Genomic DNA, 25,255 nt, shown 5'->3' with positions numbered 1-25,255 from the left:
TTCCACACCAAAAGCTGCATATTACCTCAAGTCTCCTCACTCAGAGCCATGAAGAAGTCAGGCATCCAAATCCCAAAGAACTCAACCTTGCGATTTGGCTCCTGAAGTCATAGTTTGGTTATTTACATGTATTACCAGACTTTATGAATGTCCTAAAAGAAGCTAGAAAGCCTACTACTAGAGCATATTATGCAGCAAAATGGAAGCGATTTGTTGTCTATTGTAACAATACCAATATCAATCCTCTTGAAGCTTCTGTACAGAACATCATCTGTTACCTGTTACATTTACAGCAATCTGGACTAGCTTAACATCTAGCAGCAGTAGCTGCATACTTAGAAAACAGACAACACTTATCTCTATTTAGAGTACCAGGAATCAAAGCCTTTATGGAAGGGTTGAAAAGAGTCATACCACAAAGAGTCCACCTGCACCAGTGTGGAACCTAAACCTAGACCTTACAAGTCTAATGGGTCCACCATTTGAACCAATGCACAGGTGCCAATTATAATTCCTCTCATGGAAGGTTGCTTTCCTTATCGCAATAACTTCACTGAGGAGAGTTGGTGAACTCCAGGCATTTCAGCTTCATAGAGACAAAGTGAATCTTTGCACCAATCCCAAATTTCTCCCTATAGTGGTTTCTGCCTTTCATATCAATCGGTTGAGTTACCTGTGTTCTTACCTCAACCTGCTTCTGTATCAGAACGAGCTCTACACATCCTTTGTTAGAAGATCTCTACTATATTTCTTTGAAAGAACAAAAGAATTTCATAAAATAAAGCAATTTTTTGTTGCTTTTTCTCCACCACACATAGGCAAACCCATACCTAAATCATGCAATTGCAAGATGGATCATACAATCTATCCAGACATGTTATCAGAAAGTAAAAATAACTTTGCTAATACCCCCTACAGCGCATTCCACTCGCAAAATAGGGTCTCCTATGGCCTTCTTAGGGAATATTCCCCTCGCTGACATCTGTAAGGCAGCAACATGGTCGACACCGCACACATTCACCAAACACTGTTGTGTAGATGTGTTAGCGAGGCAACAAGCTAATGTAGGCCAAGCAGTACATAAAACACTGTTTCAGACCACTACAACAACTACAGGTTAGCCACCGCTTTGGGAGTAGACTGCTGTATAGTCTACGCCAAGCATGTGATCTACAGCTCACATGCCTTGAACAGATAATGTTACCCAGTAAGCATCTGTTTTTGGCATGTAGAGCTGTAGATTCACATGCACCCATCCGCCTCCCTGGTCTCCTATAGTTGTTGCAGTTTATCAGTTTACATATGCCTGGACATCTCTATTCTACACTTACTAACTCCATTCTCACTCTCTGCGAGAAAACAATCTAACAATGGAGTTGATGCCCGTGTGCACGATCACTGAAAGGAGGAGTCACCTTACCTCTTGACTAGAAAGACTTCTTCGAAGAAAAACAACTTGCAAACATCCGGATCCAACACTAGATGGCAGGAGTATGCAACGCATGTGAATCTACAAATCTACATGCCAAGAACAGATGCTTACTGTGTAAGAACCATTATCTCTCTTGCTTTATTTCCTCTTTCTTTCAGGTGTTGAAGGTTGCAATCCTTGCTGAGAAATATGCGGTAGACTACACATGGTATGTGGACACCATCTTGAATCTGATTCGCATTGCTGGGGACTATGTGAGTGAGGAAGTATGGTACCGTGTTATCCAGATTGTTATTAACAGAGACGATGTGCAAGGATATGCAGCAAAAACTGTCTTCGAGGTAAGGAGCCACATGGTTCATAACCTGCTGATATATATCCATTATTTCCATCTTTCCTTTTTTTTTTATTCACTTACTCCATCTCCTTGCAGATCTCATTTCTCCAAGGGAAGGGCAACACGCAGTAAAGAGTTGGCATGTTTTTGCTTTTCTGTGCATACTGTTAACCAAGACTCTGTCATGTTGCTTCTTCCTGCAGAGAAGACAGTACACCTGAGTCTGATTCATGGAGGTTTTGCATCTGGGATTGTTACTGGCCTTCAGGCTCCATGCATGAAGTTCATGTTGGAAACAGGCACCATACACAAGAATTCTCATACAACTTGGTATTGGGTGTAGTTCTTGGACGGAGTAGAATGCACAATGGAATTTGAATGTAGAATGCATTTGTGGTTGAAGTGACTGGCAGTTGGTGTGGTGTCTGCTGCTCGGTCGGTCACATTGTTCGGACTGAAAATAAAATCAGGAGCGCTTACCAGCGTATTCCTGTGCTTCATTTGAGATGTCTTAGTGGTGACTAGGACTTAGCTCTCGTCCCACGGCCTCCATTCCTTCATAAATGACTTCCCTGTCCCCGTCAGTAGCAGCGAGCTCCTGGATCTTGGACAGCAAGGATGATACAAGGCAGTCCTTTAAATGGGGAAAAACAAGTGCAGGTACTCATTAAAATAGAGGTGTGGCAAGTGGAAGGGGCTAAGGGCAAAATATTATCATACATAATGACTTCTGTATCAGTTGCAGCACATATTAAAACACATGAGAAATGTGTTTGTCAAAAAACACAGATGAACTCATAACATAAAATGAAAGGCATGATGGCACTTTCAACCCAATGGTCCCTGTGCACCTGATTGACAGTGCACGGTCTGTCTAGAGCACAGCTTTCCAAACTGTGTGGCGCGACACATTACTGTGTCGCGACCCACACGTAGGTGTGTCGCGTGATGACATCTGCCGACCAGCCGATATTTGGGGAATGCGACTCGAGCCCCCCTCACTCAGTGTTCACGACGTGCAAGGCAGAAGGTGAAGCAGCTGTGGAGCCTCGTGGGAGTATTGTCCCCCCCCCCCCCCCCTTCCGGGGAGGAGTAAATCTGCCCATAAAATTAAATATTATTACCGCCCGCGACCCTCACTGTGACTGTCACTACAGTCTCAGCAATGGGCCTGCGCACCAGGCATCATGATCTTCCAGATGATTGCGGGGGATGGACGACAGTGTGACAGAGAGATAAAACTGAGTAAAAAAAGGCCAGGCAGCCGCCAATGAAGTACGTGTAGCATGTGTCGTGACGTTGCTGAGCACAGAGGATTACACCAGCCTCTTCATGCAGCTGCTGAGCCTCAGAATCATTGCGGAGTGTCGAGGCCATGATGAGGCGGTCTGTGCAAATAATTGCCAATCGCCTCAAAGCAAAGTGAGTGCAGCCTGGAGTGTGAACACTCTCTCACTCTGCTTGATCTACAAATCCACTTTCACTGGATAGTGCTAGCGTAGGATGACAATACTGGTGCCATCCAACAAGTTACTTTCAGCTCGGCCACCATCATAATTAAGTCAGCAGAGCGGTGTTGTATTAATTCACTCTGTGACAGTCTGTTGATGTAACTTTGGGTTGGGCGGGTTGCAGTGCGCTGACCAGAGTGGACACCACTCTCGGCTCGCTAATGATTTGTATTCGGCTTGAGCAGTGTATTGCTGAGGTACAATGTGTTCTGATAGTTACAGCGTCCTGATGGCACTAGTACGCCATACTCACTCTCCTGAGGCTTGCCAATGGCCGTGCTGTCTGCGGCTGCGCGCAAGTCATCTGACTACTGGCTCTTTCACTTATGATATAATATATTATGTATTAAGAACAACCTACAAGGAACTAACGTGTGAAATTTAGGCAGCTGGCATCAATTAAGTCAGCTGAGAAGATCCGTGTTTTGGGGGCCCTCAGTAGCACTAGCGTGCAGTGCCAGCACTGGTACCTGTTCTCCATTAATATGTGGCCTTTAACATTCTGGTACCTTTCTCGACAAACCGGGTCCCGATGAATTGCTGCTGCCGTCCAGTGCTGGCTGTGTTAAATTACAGGAAGACAGACACTTCAACTTCCTGCCCTCGACACACAAGTGCAGGTAGTGCCCTTTCATTTCTGGTGCTTGACACACAAGTGCAGGTAATGCCCTTTCATTTCTGGTGCTTGCTTTGAGGCAGTTTCAAAATCTTTGGATTTATTGTTACTCAAATGTGTGTACTTTCTATATTTATACGTTTTGCTTGCCTTCATTGCTTGATTTGGCTCGTGATAAACTAAACGTCACTCGTAGTCGTTGAAATGTCACTCATAATTACACTGAAATTATGAAAATGTCGCACATGGCAATCTGAAACCTTGGCAGCTATGACATCTGTGATAAGGCTGGGAGAGAGCGTCTTCTTTTAAGTGTAGCAGAGGAGTTTTTCGATGGGGAAAATGTTATCCCCATAGAGAAAAAAAGTTGACTGACGCATTTATGGATTGATTTTTCCTATTCGGAAATGGGAAGGGGCGTTCTCCTGGAACTTTTTGTGAATTCAAACAAAGTGGAAAACCTGCTCCAACTGTAAGAGTAACCTACAAGGAGCAGATTTTCACCTTTCTTAGTGAATAGGCAAGCCCTTAGATTTCCACCTTTACTTGTGAATAGGTAGGCCTATAGATGTGTGTGGGGCTGTGCGTGTGTGTGGGGCTGTGCGTGTGTGTGGGGCTGTGCGTGTGTGTGGGGCTGTGCGTGTGTGTGGGGCTGTGCGTGTGTGTGGGGCTGTGCGTGTGTGGGGGTGGGGGGGGTTGGGGGGTTGTGTGTGTGGGGGGTTGTGTGTGTGGGGGGGGTTGTCTGTGGGTGGGGTGGGGGTTGTGTGGGTGGGGTTGTGGGTGGGTGGAGTTGTGTGTGGGGGTTGTGTGTGTGTGGGTTGTTGGTTGTGTGTGTGGGTTGTAGGTGGGTTGTGGGTTGTGTTGGGTTGTGTGTGTGGGTTGTGTGTGTGTGGGTTGTGTGTGTGTGGGGGGGTTGTGTGAGTGGGGTTGTGTTGGGTTGTGTGAGTGGGGTTGTGTTGGGTTGTGTGAGTGGGGTTGTGTTGGGTTGTGTGTGTAAGTGGGTTGTGGTGGTTCGGGCTCGCTCGAAGCGCTCGCTCGTGTTACTGTGTCCCTGGGAAATTTTGCACAAAAAGGTGTGTCACCAACATGAAAAGTTTGGAAAGCTGTGGTCTAGAGACACTCCTGTTAATCACAGCGTGACACAACCCCAATCACCCCCCTGCAGTTTGTGGGGCATTCAAATGGGCAATGCTAGAATCTTCACCAGCAACTCTACAAAAGAATACGTGAGCAGAGTTCATTACAAGCTCCTCGGAAGCAGAGCGGCCTCTGCCCTGACTGGAGCAGAAACCCAACTAATCTGAGCCTGCGGATCAGGGTACCGGTACTCTCCCTGGCTTGAGAAGTGCCTTTACCGACGGCAATAAAAATCGGAAGTGCAGGTACTCAGTACCGGTGAGTACCGGCCCATTTAAAGCACTGATACAAGGCTAATATACCGGCTGTTGCTGTGGTGGTGCGGCTTCTACTCTAGGTGAGTTGTAAAGTCTGCGACCTTTGGTCTTTTTTTACACCACGATCGGGGTCTTATGCTCATACTCACGTGTGTGTTTTTGACGCCGTTTTGGATTGGTCCTATGCAGACATCAGATCTAAATTGTGGAGTTATGCACGAGTCACCTGCATTTGCGTATTAATGTTCAATGGTATTTCTGATTAAAGAAGATTTACTTCAGCTTTGGAGCATGCTGCTCATTCTTTTTCATTGGAGCCATTTTAAATTGATGATCTACACACTGGATTATCTGCAGTGTATTCGCGGGTACTGTAAACTGGTGCTAACCCCCTCAGAGTTTTGCACACTGTTATATTTAACCTGCAACCCCTCTTTATGGTACAGTGATTCCCACGAAAAGAACAATAAGTGCGGTGCACAGCGAAGTTAATGTGGATGTTTGAAAAAACGTGTGGTTTAGGTTCTATATATAAGGGTGCTCCTGCTGGTGGCGTAACCGTCCGTTTACGCCGATAAGTGAACTCAACAACGTGGGCACACAACTAGTGTACACATCCCAACGGTGGGCACTCCCTCTGGTTCGTCGTTTAAGACAGACTCCTTTGTATTTTATGATTCAGGTTTTTATTTTTATTTCATTTGAATTTCAATGAATATGGATTCAGTTCATTACATTTCTATTGGTAGAACACCCAAAAAGCCCAACGATAACCATATTGCCCAAAATTCACAAATGCTTGATGGATCCACCGATGAGGCCAATAGTCTCCACCAAGGGGTCTCTCCATGAGCCCGTTGGAAAGTTTCTTGATCGCTACCTTCAACCTTTTGTAAAAAATTCAAAAAGTTACTTGAAAGATACTACTGAGTTTTTACTTAAACCCTCAGAAGCTAAAATCAATGAAAATGACAACCTGATATTCTGCACAGCAGATGTGAAAAGTTTATACACGTCTATCCCACATGGTGGAGGAATCGACGCAGTGGAAAAGATCCTACTAAATAGCGACATCCCAGAATCCATGCAAGTCCTACTCATGGAACTCATGATTTTTACGCTATACCATAGCTATTTCACTTACAACGACCAATGGTTCCAACAATTGTCGGGCATGTCCATGGGCAATTGCGCCGCACCGACGTATGCAAATATATACATGGCAAATTTCAAACAAACCCACATCTACGACAACCCCGAATGGACAAACAACCTGCTCATGTACAAACGTTACATTGATGATTTATTTTTCATCTGGAAAGGAACGAAGAATCAGTTAGAGAATGAACTGAATATACTTAACACCAAAGACCATCGAATTCAACTCACATGGATCATGAACGAACAAACAATTAATTTTTGGGATGTATCCATTACTAGGTCTCACAGGCCTGGAAACTGACCTTTTTAGAAAAACGACAGATCGTAATAACACACTGCATTATTCCAGTTTTCACCAGAACTCACTCAAACGCCATCTACCTTTCAGCCAAATGTTACGAGTGAAACGCATCGTTTCAAACCCAGAAGTTTGCATGAAAAGATTGACTGAAATGAACTCGAGATTCATTGAAAGAGGTTATCCACCTGAAGTAGTGAATGACACCATGAATAAGGTCTCTGTGATCTCACGCGAAAAGGCACTCACCAGAGTAACAAAAAATGAGGATGCAAGGACAGTGATAGTATCCAAATACTCCACACTCAGTGGAAGGTACAAAAAAAATTATACTGGGACATTGGAGAATTCTATCGTCAGAACCGGATTTTAAAGATCTTTTTAAAGATCCACCTATTTTTGCGTACACCAGAGCCAACAACATGAGAGAGATCTTATCCAAAGAAACATTGCAACAAACTACATATAAAGGCACCAGACCTTGTCTCAACTGCAATAGCTGTAACAACATCATTAAAGGTAATAAAATCAACCACCCAATGAAGGGTACTGAAATCAAAATTAATGTAAATGCAACATGTGACACGTCAAACTTGATCTACCTATTGAAATGCCCATGGGGGAAGATTTATATAGGAAAAACGGAAAGGAAAATCAAAATCCGTTTGAATGAACACAAATCAAATATAAGGACAAAACAAGAAAGATCCAGCGTGGCCACGCATTTCATGGAACACAAACACAATATATCACAGTTGAAGTTTATGGTGTTGGAAATGATCCCAAAAAAAAGAAGGAAGAGACAATAACAAAATGCTTCTACAAAAAGAAACTGCTTGGATTTATCGCTTGCAGTCGCTGAAACCATTCGGTCTCAATGACCGCATTGAGCTAAGCTGCTTTTTATAAGTACCTGACATGGTACATATGGACACTATTACTCTTGGGCCACTGTATATTATTATTTTTTTTGTTTTTTGTTTTCACAACTCCAATTATAACATGTCACTTATAACCACGTAACCATTGTCTATTATGAAAACACACTGTACATTATGCCTCCTTTAACACTTAACATGTTCCTCCAAATGAATACACACCGTGTCCCCTGTCTGTATCACACTGCCTTTCACCCCCCGTCTTAAAATGGCCACCACCAAAACTTTGGTCATTAGTCCTTCGTTCGTATCCTTGACCCACCGGCCAACAACAGTCCTCCTTCTATGTTTACACAAACATGCACGATATACACTCATGCGCTAGCGCCGTTTGTTGAAGTCAGCCGAACGTGATGGAGACTTCTATGTACCCGCGCTGATACTCCTCGGTAAGCTTCCATCCCCGCTAGGGCGAACACCAACGTTGCAACGTTGTTACGTTGTGACTTTGAATACCTAGACCACCGCACTAATTTTGATTTTACCATATTTTTTCAGCTTCCGCGATTAGTGAAGCTGATCGCCACTCCACGTGAGCATTTTTCATTTTAAGTTCTTCCCACCCCGGCATGATCACACAACCCCTTCACCCTCACGTTTCCGTTGTTGATAATCCACATGCAGCATTTTTATGTCACTCGAGCACATGAAGCTCCGTTTTTCTCATGGTTTATTGATAATCACAATACACACGTGATTGTATTGACATTGAGTTATTTAGAGGTTACCATCTACGTTTAAACAGTGAATCGACTATGTGGTTTGCGATATTGTTGTACTAAGATGTAAATGATTGCTGTTCTGATTTTCAGAGCTCCTTGAGAAAGGGCGACCCTAGCCCGAAATGCATTGGAGCATCATGGCCAACGGCGCTTAGTTGTTGAAAAGATTTGGAGTATATGAAACCCAAAAGAATGTAATGAACTGAATCCATATTCATTGAAATTCAAATGAAATAAAAATAAAAACCTGAATCATAAAATACAAAGGAGTCTGTCTTAAACGACGAACCAGAGGTAGTGCCCACCGTTGGGATGTGTACACTAGTTGTGTGCCCACGTTGTTGAGTACAGTGATTCCCACGACATATGATGTGGTACATGTTAAAGATAAACCTACTGGGAGATTGTGTAGTGTAATTACTCCGGCTTCTCTACAGATTGATTGGGAACAATGAAAGGAGGTGTTTGAGGCTTATTTGGAAGCAATTGAAGTTGATGTATTCACTCACAAGAAGAAGTCTGGTATTTTGAGACACACTCTAGGTCTTAAGGGAAGGAAAAGGTTAAAGCATTTACATGTACCAAATTTGATGAGGATGTACTGAATGAGTACTCTACCGCCATTAAAATGTTTGATACTAGTTTTGAGAAAAAAAAAGTGAGATAATGGAGAGGCACACATTTGTGTTATTCATTAATTGCTGGAGGATTCTATTGAGTGTTAAGTTGGTGCTTTGAGGATTTTAGAAGCTTCTTGTGAATATAAATCATTTGAAGCTGAAATGATAATGGATCAATTAGTAGAAAAAAAATAACAAAGATGCAAGAGAAAGTATTACCCACAGAAATTTGACCTTAGAATAAGCTATTGAAATTGCTAGTAATATAGAATCTACGTCTGCCTTAATGGAGAAGATGTCTTTGAGTACACAGGATCATGCTTTGCAGGGGGTGGAATCTGTGAAACTTAAAAGGAAGATAACTTGGGGAAAGGGAAACATTTGCAGTGGCAAAAATAATTTGGGTAATGCTTCATGTTGTCCTGATTTTGATAGTGTGTGCTAAAGCTATAAATAAAAAAGAACACTTGACAAAGGTGTCTAAATCTAGTATCACTAAATCCTCGCCAAAATATGTTCATGAGTTTGAGACGACGGCTAGTAATGAAATTAAATATGATTCTGATGAGGACAACGTTGTGTGTGGAGGAGGCAAAACGAGTTTGTGTAAAGAGAAGTATTGCAAATTGGGTCATGTTGAGGGAAAATACCATATTGTCTCATTGACATATCATGTGTTCTGATTAATTTTATGATGGATTCTGGATCCTTTTTATACAATCGGGATCAAAAAGGGTGAGGTTTTTTGTAATAAGGCTCTCTGAAAGTCATGTGTGCATCCAGTTGTAGAAGTAGAGCTCAGCAAGGCCTACCGGTGCCAGGGGTTTGCCCTTCTCTGCACACAGGTCCTCAGACCAATACATAGAAGTTGGCACGGAAACTGAATGTCAAGAAAACAATTTATTAAACCTCATGAGGTGGAACTACATTCACACAACACCCTTCGGTAGTGTATGAAGTAGCACAATGAGTAGAAGAACCTTGGGTCTTTTATACCCACACAGGAGCTCAAAAGAAGGCGGTACAAGCACACAGAGGAAGAGTTACATACATAGATGGTCATACAGAGAATGCACAGTCAACAGAACAGGAGGAACCAACCGTTGCTGACTTTAGTAAAAACATCCTGACAGTAACAAACCTAAGCAGGTGCATGGGCAGCTAAAGACTCTTCCTAGCATGTGCAGAGTAGCAGGGGCTATGTATAGCCGATTCTTGAGCAAAGCACAAGGGCAAGCAACAGCGAAGAAGGAAAGAGCACATGGCTGCCGGAAACCAGATTGCTTCTGCTGAATTTTAAAGGTAATGAAGCTCCTGGTACAATTTATGTGGCAAGGAATTGCTTGTGTCTTTTTGGGTGACTGGAACAGAAAAATCTAGGAATGATCCTTGATCCAAACAGTCGTCACCAAGTATTAAGAGAAGATTGCACAACAGTTAGTGCAGTGTATGTCTACCCTGGGGTGAGTGCGTTTCCAGAAGTTTTTCGTTGAGAATTGGAGAAGTTGAAGGGTTTCTGTCATCAAATCAAGTTGAAATCAGGTGCGACTCCAGTTACACATACATTTTTGCAGCCTGAATCTTTTCTGGATTACCATGCTGCTCATTTGGGCCCAGAATTTTCCACTATTTTGTAGTCCATCTTCTATTTTTTGTTGTTCATCGGCGAACACCCCATTTGGTGCATCCTGTGACATTGTACGCCGTCCTCTGGTAGCTCCCTCATTTGTTCAGTATCTTTAGATTCTTTTTTTCTGGGTCTGGATGCTTGGCTGAAGACTCTCCAACATGAGGAAGATACAGTTACAAAGAAGTTCATCAGAAGTTCGGCAAATGTTTTAACTAATTCAGAGAAGAACACCGCCAAAAAGATAGCTGAGGAGAAGTCGAGAGGGACAGAGTCGATTTTCCTCTGGCTTTTTTCGTGCATTCCCAGACAGCGGGCTTGCAGTACAACTTAATAGAGAAGACTCTGTTCCAGTTCTGCCCTGTCTGCAACCTCTGCCTGCCCATGGAACATTGAAGCAAAGGCTGCAAAGCCTGTGTCATGTTCATGTTGAAGATGCTGATGGTGAGAGAAAGGCAGAGGCGGGCATGTCGTACCATGCAGGGACAGGGTACAACTACATCTCTGAGATACCTGGGTCTGTTGAGCGACTATAAGTAAAACATCATGGAAGGTGCTGAGGAAGAAACATTGGCCGCCGACTTGAGGCTCGTCGACGCTGAAGGTTAGGCAACCAAGAAAGACAGGAGGTAAGAGAAACCTTGACACTGATAAAAGGGCCTGTGTTCTGAAAATCCGACTCAAGGGCGTCAAAGGGAGACTCCTAGTCCAAACGCTCACCGACCGAAGGCAGGCCGGAGACAGAGAACCTCTCAGATCCCTCAAAAAGGACACCGCAATAGGAAAATCTCCCAAAAAGGCCGCCATCTAAGGACGGTGAGGGAAAAATGTTTCAATGTTGAATAAGGAGACGTCTCAAGACGAACACCGAAGCTCGACAACCGATAAGTCGTCGAAGGATTCTTTGATGCCAAATAGAAAATAGACATAGAGCCTTTACACTGAAGAATGATCGGCGGAAATCGAAAGGAAGAAATGGCCAAAATTGCTGCCTTATTTTACAAAAGAAGGCTTTAAAACCTTAAAGGGATTTCGATTACCACCAGAGACTTCGATGCCAAAAGATCAGGATGAGAAGTTTGTCAAAGAAATTGAACCTGCTTTGACACCAGTGCCTTAGGGGGGAATTAGAGCAAATCTCTTCTGAAGAGGCAGTGTAACAACTAGAGGGTATGCATCAGGACTTAGGGGAATCAGAGTACACAGAGTCACAGTGGCAAGACCTGGCGACAGACTCCCCTTGGGGCAGTGGTAGACTGCTATCCGTCGAGTCTTTACCTCCGGATGACGTTGGCATGTATAACTAGATTATTAAGAAGGCTGCAGATAAATATGGAGTGCAGCAAAAAACAAAAGTCTTGTTTCCTGCTGGAGACCTTTTTGCCATCACAAGCCTGGAACCAATTCATGCCAATGCTTTCAGGCATCCTAGACCAAGGAAGGGAGGAATTCAAATAACCTGACACTTGTAGAGTTGTGACTCAAATGGAAGAGAAGAAATAGAAGTATTCATCCAGTGTCCCAGTATACATCAAGGGGAGATTGCCAGCTGATTCGATCATCACCCCATAGCATGGAAGATGGCCAACATCCCGTCAACATCGGGCTGCCTCCTGACAAGGACAGCAAAAGGATTGACCTCAATGCAGCAGACCAGTGGTGCATCATACATTATAATGATCTACCAGCACTGGGAGGAAAATGGCTGAACTTATGAAGCACCTACCAGATCAGTACAAGAAGAGAGCTGCACATCTGGAAGAAGAGGGCAAAAACATTGTCAACACATGCCTGAAATTGCCATTGAACGCCGCAGACACCTCAAGCCACCAGATGATGAATGGGCTGGATTTAAATTGGAGGTTCAAGCTAGAATTCTAAATACCCATTCAATGGGAAACAGTTATTTGGGAGCACGGTTGAAGACCGCTTGAACCAGCTCAAGTAAGACAATGAAACAGCTAAGTCCATGGGGCACTGCAGTTTAGAGGAGGTATATGAAGAGGTGCAGTGCTATCTCGCACGCATACAGGGAGAGGCAACTTCCAATCAGGAGTATTTTACCAGGCATTCCAGAAAAGCTGTCAAACACCGGCACCCCAACAGCACTGGTAGTACCAGCAACAAGGACAACTGTACTTTTAAGGAGGATTACGGGGAAGGGGAAAGCCTCATAGGGGAGGCACAACTCCCACCAACAGGTGACGTCCCGAAAAATCATTGTCTTTCACACATAATGCCATTGGGAGGCAGAATAAAGAACTTCTTCAGAAGTGGAGTAAGATAACATCAGACAAATAATCACAGCTCCAGTGATGAAGAGATTTTTTGAAAGAGGCAAAAATAATTTCACCACCAAAAAAAGTACCTGCATGGAATCTAAATGTGGTACTCGCATAATTAATGAAGGCACCCCTTGAACCATTGCACAAGGTAATTTTAAAAATGCTCATCCTAATGACAGCATTTCTGGTAGCCATCGCATCTAAGGGAAAGTGAGATTCAACCATAGTTTCAGATACACAAGGACAGGATCATCATGAGGACAGATCTACACTTCAATATTAATCAAACAATAAAAATTCCACGTTTTTTCCAAAAACCAACGACTCACACAGACAATCTGTACTACATTGAAAAGACGAGCAGAAAGACAAAGCAACTATTTGTCTCCTTTGCAGGCAATAATATGGGAAACCCAGTAACCATGTATGGCAGCAACGTGGTCATCCATAAACACATGTTCACAAAACAGGACAACAAAAAAGTGGGGCATTCCAAACCTAACTACTAGATGGTGGGATAATTCACTGCATATGAATCCAGGAAATTCTCAAAGCTGCAAAACTACAGGTAAGAAAGTATACGATAGGTGTGTGCTCATCACCATGAGGGATGAGTTAAGAAAGAAGTTTAAACATCTGTGTGATCAAGAGATAATTGAAACGATTGAGAGCTCAAAGTGGCTTGCCCATATTTTGTTAGCAAGAAAAGCCAATTGGTCGCTAAGGATATTTATTGACTTGCGAGACAGGATTTGGGTTGACAGGCATCCTTTGCCACACGTAACGGAGATGCTTTCCTCACTTTAAGTTGCTGAGGATTTTACAACCTTACATATGACTGCTGCATATCTTCAGATTGCACTGAAGCATGATTCAAATGTAATGCTCTTGATTTCTCCTGAAGGGCCATATAAGTTTAAGTGAATGCCATTCGGGTTGGGTGGCCTCTGCTTTGTCGGTCTTTCAGCGTGTGGTGGATGCATTATGCAAAGATATACCCAATATCAGGTGTTTCCAGGATGAGATCTTGGTTTTTGGACAGGATATATTTTCCCACAATAAGTGCTTAGGCATGGTTTTGTCCGTTTTAAAAGAGGAAGGTATGACGTTGAGAGCCAGCAAGCATAAATCTGCATTAGATTGTGTTGATTATCAGCGGTATACGATTCCAGCATGAGGAATTGAACCCAAAGAATGTTTGGTAAAGGCAATAACAGGAGCTTAGGTGCCTGAAAATAAAGTCCAGTTGCTATAATTTTTTGACATGCTGGAGTTTTATGTCCGATTTATCCTCAAATGTGCTGAGAGAACACACAACTTGAGGTTGTTGCTCAAGAAGAATGAGAAATGTGTATGGACCAAGGATGTTGATGAAGAATTGAATGTAATCAAACAGGAGGTTGATAATGAAATTCCTTTGAAACCTTTTTATACATGTGAGCCTTCTGTTATTGACACAGATGCCAGTCAGTATGGGCTAGATGCGGTATTACTGCAGATACGAAAGGGGAAAGATGAAGTAGTTGCTCCAGAAGAGACTCCAGCGGATCCAGAACGCCTCAGCACGACTCATCCTGGACATCCCCCGTCGCAACCACATCTCCGGACACCTGAGAGACCTGCACTGGCTCCCAGTCAACAAGAGAATCACCTTCCGTCTCCTCACCCACGCACACAAAGCCCTGCAAAACCAAGGCCCAGGTTACCTCAACAGCCGCCTCAACTTCTACGCTCCCAAACACCAGCTTCGTTCGACCGGCCACGCCCTCGCCGCCGTCCCCCGCATCCGAAGAGCCACCACAGGGGGAAGGTCCTTCTCCTACCTCGCCGCCAAGACCTGGAACTCCCTCCCGACCCACCTCCGCCTGACCCAGGACCACCTCGCCTTCAGGAAGCAGCTCAAGACCTGGCTGTTCGAGCAGTAGCGGACCCCCCTCCCCAAGCGCCTTGAGACCCTCCGGGTGAGTAGCGCGCTATACAAATGCTTGATTGATTGATTGATTTCGCGTCTCATGCTCTTAGGGGACTGAGATTTTTTATTAATTGATTGATTGCGAGGCTTTGACTTGCTGGTGAGGAGTTTGTTTACTACTAAAGTAGAGAGAAAAGCCACACCATGTATTTCCAAGTGGCAATTAAGGCTACAGGAAATTCAATATCCTGTTGAGTACCTTCCAGGTGTAAAGAATATCTTTGCAGATTGTCTTTCTCGATTTTCTCTAAATGAAGTGATTGTTATGGAGGATGCAGAAGATTTCAGTATGCTTGGCGTTGTTACCAATTTGACGAATTACTGCATGTCCGAGAGTAAGTGGAAATCTTCTAATGAAGGTGATGACATTTTACAAGAATTATGGGTTTTATTGGTCCAAGAACGAATCATACGCTCACATTAACTCTGTTAAGCATGTCTTTCTGAAACAGAGTACGTCCAGTGGGATACTGAAGAGGGACCGTTTATTAGTTTTATCAAGTGGTGTGCATGGGAAAGTTTTAAATAAAGAACATGAAGGTCATTTGTGTATGAGGGCAATGAAAAGTAGGATCGGGGATAGGTTTTGATGACGAGGATGGATAGAGAAGTGGAGCATTTCGTGAGAGTGTGTGTGGCTTGTGCCATCACTGACAAGTCTCAAGTTAATTTACCAAGCCCTATTGGAGCTGTGCTGGTTCATGAGATAGCCTGGATTAAGCTAGGTGTGTATGACATTGGCCCCATCGAAGTGGTCAGAGAGAGATGTGGATTTGGCATTGTGCTTGTGAATTATTTTTCACGGTAGCCAGAAGTGAGATTTGTGAAGTCTTCCAGCGAGTCTGAGATAATTGGATTTTTGCAATCTGTGTTCATGAGGGAAGCTCCAGTGAGATGGTGACGGACAATAGAGTTCAGTTCACTTCCTGTTAATTTAAGGATTTTCTTTTTGTCACATTGAGGTGTGATGCATACCAAGACGTCTTTGTATCATCCCCTTAGCAATGGCTTAGTGGAAAGATGTAATAGGAGAATTGAAAACATTGTTAAATTGTCAATTGCTAACTGATTGTATTGGTTCAAGAAACCTAAGGATTTGCTGTGAGCCTTTTCACCACTCCCAGTGCCATCACTGGGGTATCTCAATTTATTACCCTAAAGTGTCATGTGCCTGCCACTAAATTGGTGTGTTCGTGGATGGATGGTTGTGTCTCGAAGGTGTTCTCACCAGTGGAAGATAAGTGTGAAGTGGCACAGAAGTAGTAGGCTGGAGTCGAGGGGGTTGGAGGTACACGCACATTGTTGGTTAAACCGAGGTATTTGGCTAGGGTTAGTTTAGAAATAAAATTGAGATTTTACCAACATGTTCTTGTGCTTCATGTGAGATCTTTTCACGTGGGTGGCACTAAAGTTAACTACGACTTTCATCTTATGAGGTATCAGGCAAATGTTACTATACTGTCCAGTAATCCAAGTTTCTCTGTAAGAAATCTATTCAGTAACTGTTCTCTGCCCGATTTCCTCTTGGCCATTGACAAATTGGTTTGTGTTTGAAACAAACGCAGACTCCCATACAAGTTAATTGGCTTGAAGCTTTATGTCTATGCATGTGGCAAGTAAGCAGCGGTGGGGAATGCAAGGTAAATTATAACTCAGCCCTTCATGGAGCGATGTTGGAGTTCACCCTAATCGGTAAAGTACACATTTTTTCTACACTGCAATAAAATGAGTCATGCACATGCATACCATAAGTGTGTGTGGTTATATGGTAATCATAGATAGTATGGTATGTTCTTTATTTTAAAAAAACACAGTTCCCATACAAAACTTGGAAAGAGTTTCTCTGAAGTACTGAAAGTACTCTATTAAACGTTTTTCTTTTTTGTGTCGCTGATATAATGCATGTTAGACCTGTCAAATTTAGGGTGGTGTGCCCTCAAACGTTTTGCCTGCTTACCTCCTCTTTTGGTTGTAGTTTTATGTTGGCCTTAGGACTCTGAGCACGTTATCACTGCTGACCAGCGCTAAAGTGCATGTGCTTCTCCCCTAAACATATCAAGACATGGGTAAATAAACCGTGCTCTATCGCCTTTGGCAAACACAAGTAAGTATTGCTCTAAAAAGGCCACAAACAGGTGGGAAGGAATCCGTTGTGGCTACAGTTACCTGAAAAGGAATTTGGATATATATATATTTTTAAAACAAATATGCTTTCCGGGCACGTTCATTTATAATTTTTGTGGAATGGCACACAGTGCACGTAATTGTTACAACAGACTCGTTCTGCCATGTTATTGCCTTTCGTGGCGCTGTAAGAATACGTCTCCTCGTCCTAAGGGTTCACTGAAGTATCATTCAGTTGCTATTTTTCAATACACAGTCATTTAATACTCCAATAATGTTAGATCGAAGGGCGCAAACAGTCAGTCTGGTTTGCCTCCCGCACCCATTTCCAGTGGAGAAACTGTATTCAGCGAGATCGTGCCATTCATTGTCTAGTCTCAAACTCATCCTTTGCTAATAAATCTACCTGTAATTCATAACGGTAGAAGTCTGCCAAATAGCAGGAGAACTCTTACACAAATACGACTGTTTCCATGGTGACCGCTGATAGCTTTTTCATGAAGTACTTTTTATAACGCAACTTAAACACTATGACGAAGCCAGTAGCTCTAGCTAAACACTTACAAGGTCCCAAAGGCAAAACCGATTGCATTGCAAATGCTTGTTGACCCGATCGAACGCCGAGAGTTGAACCCAGTCCCAGGGTCAGCAGCTCTACCGTAGGCATGCATTCGTTGTTAACCCACAAGCCCCTGACCTTTTTGCCGCCATGTTTTTTTTTTTTTTAACCCACCATGTCCTTTTCCGTGCTCTATTTTACTCAGCCCCCCACCACGTCCTTTTCCGTGCTCTATTTTACTCAGCCCCTTGCTTCAGCCATGTCTTGCGCCCTCACTCGTGTACCTGAAGGCACTGGAGTGATTTACATGAGCACCATGTACATTATACTGACACTTCGATACACTGTGCCCTCACACACTGCGCCCTCACTACTTTAGGCCACACACACTGCGCACTCACACACTGTGCCCTCACACTACTTTAGGCCACACACACTGCGCACTCGCACACTGCGCACTCACACACTGCGCACTCACACACTGCGCACTCACACACTGCGCACTCACACTACTTTAGGCCAGACACACTGAGCCCACACACTACTTTAGGCCACACACACTGCACCCTCACACTACTTTAGGCCACACACACTGTGCCCTCACCAGGGCCGGACTGGCCGCAGCGGGCACCGGGCAATACCCTGGTGCGCCGCACGGGTCTGTGCCGGTTTTGGGCCGTTTTTGTTACAGGGCCGAAAATCGCCCTGTAACAAAAACGGCCGAAAACCGGCGAGCACTTTGCCAGGGCCGGTTTTGGTCCCCAGTCCGGCCCTGGCCCTCACACTACTTAAGGCCATACACACTGCGCCCTCACACTACTTTAGGCCACGCACTCTGCGCCCTCACACACTCTGCGCCCTCACACACTCTGCGCCCTCACACACTCTGCGCCCTCACACACTCTGCGCCCTCACACACTCTGCGCCCTCACACACTCTGCACCCTCACACACACTGCACCCTCACACACACTGCACCCTCACACTGCACCCTCACACTGCACCCTCACACTGCACCCTCACACACTCAATGCCACATAATTATATGCTACATAATTACACTGCACTCAATGCAACATACACTCCAAATACCACTCAGTGCCATATAATTACACGCCACATAATTACACTCTACTGAATGCAACACACACTCCATACAATACCACTCAGTGCCACATAATTATATGCTACATAATTACACTGCGATCAATGCAACATACACTCCAAATACCACTCGGTGCCACATAATTACATGCCACATATTTACACTGCGCTCAACGCAACATACACTCCAAATACCACTCAGTGCCACATAATTATATGCTACATATTTACACTGCGCTCAACGCAACATACACTCCAAATACCACTCAGTGCCACATAATTATACACCACATAATTACACTGCACTCAATGCAACATCCGCTCCAAATACCACTCAGTGCCACATAGTTACACGCAACATAATTACACTGCACTCAATGCAACATACACTCCAAATACCACTCAGTGCCACATAATTACACGCCACATAATTACACTGCACTCAATGCAACATACACCCCAAATACCACTCAGTGCCACATAATTACACACCACATAATTACACTCTACTGAATGCAACACACACTCCACACAATACCACTCAGTGCCACATAATTACACGCCACATAATTACACTACACTCAATGCAACATACAGTCCAAATGCCACTCGGTGCCACATAATCACACTCTACTGAATGCAGCACACACTCCACACAATACTACTCAGTGCCACATAATTATATGCTACATAATTACACTGCACTCAATGCAACATACACTCCAAACAATACCACTCAGTGCCACATAATTACACGCCACACAATTACACTCTACTGAATACTACATACACTCCAAATACCACTCAGTGCCAAATAATTACACGCCACATAATTACACTGCACTCAATGCAACCTACACTCCAAATACCACACAGCGCCACATAAATACACGCCACATAATTACACAGCACTCAATGCAACATACAGTCCAAATACCACTCAGTGCCACATAATCACACTCTACTGAATGCAACATGCACTCCACACAATACCACTCAGTGCCACATAATTATATGCTACATAGTTACACTGCACTCAATGCAGCATACACTCCAAACAATACCACTCAGTGCCACATAATTACACGCCACACAATTACACTCTACTGAATACTACATACACTCCAAATACCACTCAGTGCCAAATAATTACACGCCACATAATTACACTGCACTCAATGCAACCTACACTCCAAATACCACTCAGCGCCACATAATTACACAGCACTCAATGCAACATACAGTCCAAATACCACTCAGTGCCACATAATCACACTCTACTGAATGCAACATGCACTCCACACAATACCACTCAGTGCCACATAATTATATGCTACATAATTACACTGCACTCAATGCAACATACACTCCAGACAATACCACTCAGTGCCACATAATTACATGCCACATAAATACACGCCACATAATTACACTGCACTCAATGCAACATACACTCCAAATACCACTCAGTGCCACATAATTACACGGCACCTAATTACACGGCACTCAATGCAACATACACTCCAAATACCACTCAGTGCCACATAATTACATGCCACATAATTACACTGCACTCAATGCAACATACACTCCAAATACCACTCAGTGCCACATAATTACACAGCACCTAATTACACGGCACTCAATGCAACATACACTCCAAATACCACTCAGTGCCACATAATTACATGCCACATAATTACACTGCACTCAATGCAACATACACTCCAAATACCACTCAGTGCCACATAATTACACGGCACCTAATTACACGGCACTCAATGCAACATACACTCCAAATACCACTCAGTGCCACATAATTACATGCCACATAATTACACTGCACTCAATGCAACATACACTCCAAATACCACTCAGTGCCACATAATTACACTCCACATAATTACTCTACTGAATGCAACACTCACTCCACACAATACCACTCAGTGCCACATAATTATATTCTACATAATTACACTGCACTAAATGCAACACACTCCAAACAATACCACTCAGTGCCACATAATTACACGCCACATAATTACACTCTACTCAATACAACATACACTCCAGACAATACCATCAGTGCCACATAATTATATGCTACATAATTACACTGCGCTCAACGCAACTTACACTCCAAATACCACTCAGTGCCACATGATTACACGCCACATAATTACACTGCACTCAATGCAACATTCCCTCCAAATACCACTCAGTGGTACATAATTACACGCCACATAATTACACAGGCTATGATCATGTATCCTGTTTTTAACAATTGAATGAAAATATCATCTATCAAAATAAAGAAAGCAGAATTTTTTTTGATAAAACGAAGTCTTCAGCAAATTTATTGGGCTTTGGGATCGTATTTATTGTGATTGTGACTGAGACCAGATTGCCCTCCAATAGACTGTATTACAATATCTCCTTGATACTCTAAATTTATTAGTATGTGCTGAGCATCTTTGTTTGTATAATTACACAGCACTCAATGTAACATACAGTCCAAATACCACTCCGTGCCACATAATCACACTCTACTGAATGCAATACACACTCCACACAATACCACTCAGTGCTACATAATTAAATGCTGCATAATTACACTGCACTCAATGCAACATACACTCCAAATACCACTCAGTGCCACATAATTACACGCCACCTAATTACACTGCGCTCAATGCAACATACACTCCAAATACCACTCAGTGCCACATAATTACACGCCACCTAATTACACTATCTATCTATCGCCCTCACTCTATCTATCGCCCTCACTCTATCGCCCTCACTCTATCTATCGCCCTCACTCTATCTATCGCCCTCACTCTATCTATCGCCCTCACTCTATCTATCGCCCTCACTCTATCTATCGCCCTCACTCTATCTATCGCCCTCACTCTATCTATCGCCCTCACTCTATCTATCACCCTCCCTCTATCTGTCTTATCGCCCTCCCTCTAGCTATCTTATCGCCCTCCCTCTAGCTATCTTATCGCCCTCCCTCTAGTATCTTATCGCCCTCCCTCTAGCTATCTTATCGCCCTCCCTCTAGCTATCTAGCTATCTATCGCCCTCCCTCTATCGCATCACCACAGCATCACTCAGGGGCACCACAACATCACTATGCGCTACCACAGCATCACTGAATGCCACAGCATCACTCGTTGCCACCACAACATCAGTCAGCGCCACCACAGCATCAATCTGTCAACCATTCAACAACAACTGGTTGAAATATGTTCTCTCAATGTTTCAAGCTTTATTACAAATGTCACAAAAAGATGTTAATATTTCACTTCTGTTCTTGCATTTTCGTCACAATGAAATACACTGAACATAATCTTCACAAAAGTTATTTACAAAAGTTTAAGCTATTGCCATTATGAATGACAATAACTTTTATTTAAGTATTAATTATTAAAAAAAATTAAAAGCCATTGTTATTTGTAATATCAATACATCTAAGTCACGTAAATACAAAACATATTGCATTACAAATGCTATAGGTGTCACATTTGCGAAAGTTAAAAGTATTGGCATTGTAAATGACAAAGCTATTAATTTAGCTATTTTCAAAACCAACACATGAATACAAAATTTGTCATTTACAGTACCAATAGCTCAAACTTTCCTAATACGAGACCTATTGCATTGCAAATGCTTGTTTTAGGAAGGCCTCGAAACGGGTCTCTATCGGGGCGCTGTTTTGTGCTTTAAAACACAAGGCGATTACTCTTTTTTCCGTACTGTAGTGACAGCAGTCGCATCGGTGCATGCGTGCTCACACTGTGCACTTGTCACAAGTGCAGAAGTTACGGCATGACGTCATGTAAGCGTTGTAGGGGAAGGGAAATCCTTTAAAGAGAGTCATTTTCTCTCTGGATTTCCCTTCTCTTTTTGAAGCTCTGGATCAGCACCATTGTCGTGGTGTCACCAGGGTTAAGTGGAAGCTTTTTCAATATTATATACAAGCCATAGTTGCTGCCTATTCATCTTATGCAACTAATAATCATTAGTCCTGACTTGTTGTAGGTATGATGTTACTTGTATCATATATCTGGATGCAATTAAAGAAAAAGCAAAATACAAGTCGGGCGGCACACCTAAGCACTGATTTTTAGCTTAGGTCATTTTAAGGCAGGCCCTTAATTACATTGGACACGCCCCTTTGCGAGACACCCCATATTTTTCAGCCCACTTAAAGCCCTGGACCGTCGTCTCGTGCCCAGCTTGTAATGATTCTCGAAGTTGGTTGCATCTGCTTTGATATGGTTGTTTACTTTAATGCTTCTATGCAAATACTGTGTATTGCAGCTGTCACTGAAAATGCACTGTCTCCGAGGGTGGCTATACACTGATACGATTTGGTTTGGTGTGCTATTAAAGAATGATAAAATGTATAATAGTATGATGGAACAAAGAAAGCAACTTTGGTACTGAATACTGGAACAATATGTGGTGTTAATGGGTTATCTGCAAACTAAACTTGTGGGGTGTGAGCCATTTAATTATGCTTGCCCCAGGAGAGGAGGGGGGCATTTGTTTGGGATTAGGTTTATTGTATTGCTTTTGCTGACACAAATGCCAATACACATGTATTTGACCTAATTATGCTTGCGGATCACATACAGCAACGGGTAAAGGAATGTTTCTAGTGTAGCATCCTCAGTTGGAGCTGGTGGTGAACGAAGAGATGGTGCCAGAAAAGGCATCATAGCAATCTCGAGCAAATTGAGGGATGGGAGAGGGCAAGGTTTATCTAGAACTGTGAAAGCATGTGTGTTAGAATTGGGGGTCTCTGGTTGGCGCAAGTATTCACTTGTGACAAGCAGGGACCCTCTCCTCTAAGTCAGGGCAAAGGATTACTCTCAGAAATAACCCCTGCTCTCCCTCTAGGCGGCGTGGCGCGAGCAGACTAGGCTAAATTCCAGAGTACACAGGGTTAAGCATTTGCTATAATATACACAATAAATTGCAGACCCACCACACAGAGACACAAGACTGTAAGTTTTGTAAAAATATAGGCTATATATATATATATATATATATATATATATATATATATATATATATATATATATACATACATACATACATACATACTCTTAAGCAGGCTTGTACATACAGTCTTAAAATGTTCCAGTTACTCTTTCAAATGTTGCCGCAGTTCTTGAATATCATGGACAGTACTTAGAATATTTGCAATCACTCTAAAAACGGCTTCCCTGTACTTCAAAATGGGTCAAGTCACTTTACCAATGATGCCACAATGTTCAACAGTAAGGTATGGGCCTTAGTTGCCAAGTTCGGGGCCTAGAAGGGGTTAAATACTTACAAAAACCACTTCACTGTTCTTCAGGCACTGTTTTTAGGGGTAATGCACTGTCTGTTCAAGGCCTGGGCCCTCTGGAGCGCTCCTGTGCGCTTCCTACGATCACCGGCAAAAGGCCCTGCCGAATCTCACGCATCGCGCGTGAGACGCACACACCGCGGCTGATCAGGACAAGGGGTACGAGTCGTACTAAGCTTGTGCGACTCGTACCTTCATGCATAGAGACACAAGAACGTTTACAATTGCCAGCAGGGTGTATGCACAGCTCGAGGCGTACCAGGGGCCTCTGGTCAAACAGGCAGTGCGAGGCGAGACTCGCACAGCGCATAAGTCGTGGCGTACCAGGGGCCTCAAGGCACACAGGCGGTGTGAGTCGTAGTGATAGAATGCGACTCGTACCGTGATTCGATTTACAGTCCCTTTGGTCTTTTGAAGATCGAAGCGGACGTTTGTATTCCGGTGCAGGACGTCCTCCGGGTCGCAGCTAGGCTTTCACAGCGGCGAGGCGCTGTGACCCGGATACCTCCCGGGGACGTGGTGGCACGGTGCGGGACGTCCTCAAGCTGCACTTCCGGCCGCAGCGTGTCTCTACAGCGGCGGGGCCTGCGCACAGGATGCCACACGGGGAAAAGCGAACTCGGGCAGCAGTCCGGTCTTCACGATGCGAGCTACGGCTCGGGGCCACAGGGTCGCGGTGCTTGGGCTGGCTGGGTCCTTCGCTTTGCGTTGCGAGCTACGGCTCGGAGGGGCACAGTCATGGTGCTCGGGTCAGGCGGGGCTGACCTTCACTTTGCGAGCTGCGGCGATGGCGGGGCACAACACACTCAGCTTTTAGTGGGCAGCGCTGCAGAGACAGGCAACACCAGCAACAGCTTCTTTCTACAGGGGGGTAGCGCCCACTGTTCCTGGGGCGCAGTTCAGGGGGCAAGTTCACCAGCAAGCCCTTGGAGATTGTTCATAAAAATGCACAAGTTGAATTAAAGTCTTTTCCAGTCTTCTTCTGCTCTCCTTCTTGCAGCAAGGCACCCACCACAGACCAGTCTCTCAGGATCAGAGACAGTAGTCCTCCATGTAGTTTTCCCAGGTCCTCCTCTTCGGGCAGAGCTTCTTCTTGGCAAGAACAGGATCTGATTTCTTGGGAGCAGGGCTCCTACTTTTATAAGACATTTCTTTTGTTCTTGCAGGCCAGGGGGGCCTTTGCCTAATCCA

The 25,255-nt window shown here is 43.8% G+C and overlaps 1 protein-coding gene across 2 annotated transcripts in view; it reads left to right on the top strand.

Annotated features, from left to right (window-relative positions):
- AP2A2 (adaptor related protein complex 2 subunit alpha 2) overlaps positions 1–25,255 on the top strand; it is a 537,324-nt gene that overhangs the window by 402,634 nt on the left and 109,435 nt on the right. For both annotated transcript variants that reach the window (XM_078682786.1, XM_078682785.1), the window contains exon 11: positions 1,591–1,773. In XM_078682786.1, coding sequence (XP_078538912.1) covers positions 1,591–1,773 — 183 coding nt within the window. The remainder of the gene's footprint in view (positions 1–1,590; positions 1,774–25,255) is intronic.

Source organism: Lissotriton helveticus, chromosome 3_1 (assembly GCF_964261635.1).
Source record: "Lissotriton helveticus chromosome 3_1, aLisHel1.1, whole genome shotgun sequence".
Taxonomy (NCBI): domain Eukaryota; kingdom Metazoa; phylum Chordata; class Amphibia; order Caudata; family Salamandridae; genus Lissotriton; species Lissotriton helveticus.
Note: the sequence above shows the minus strand (reverse complement) of the source record. Positions and strands in the feature narration are given on the sequence as shown.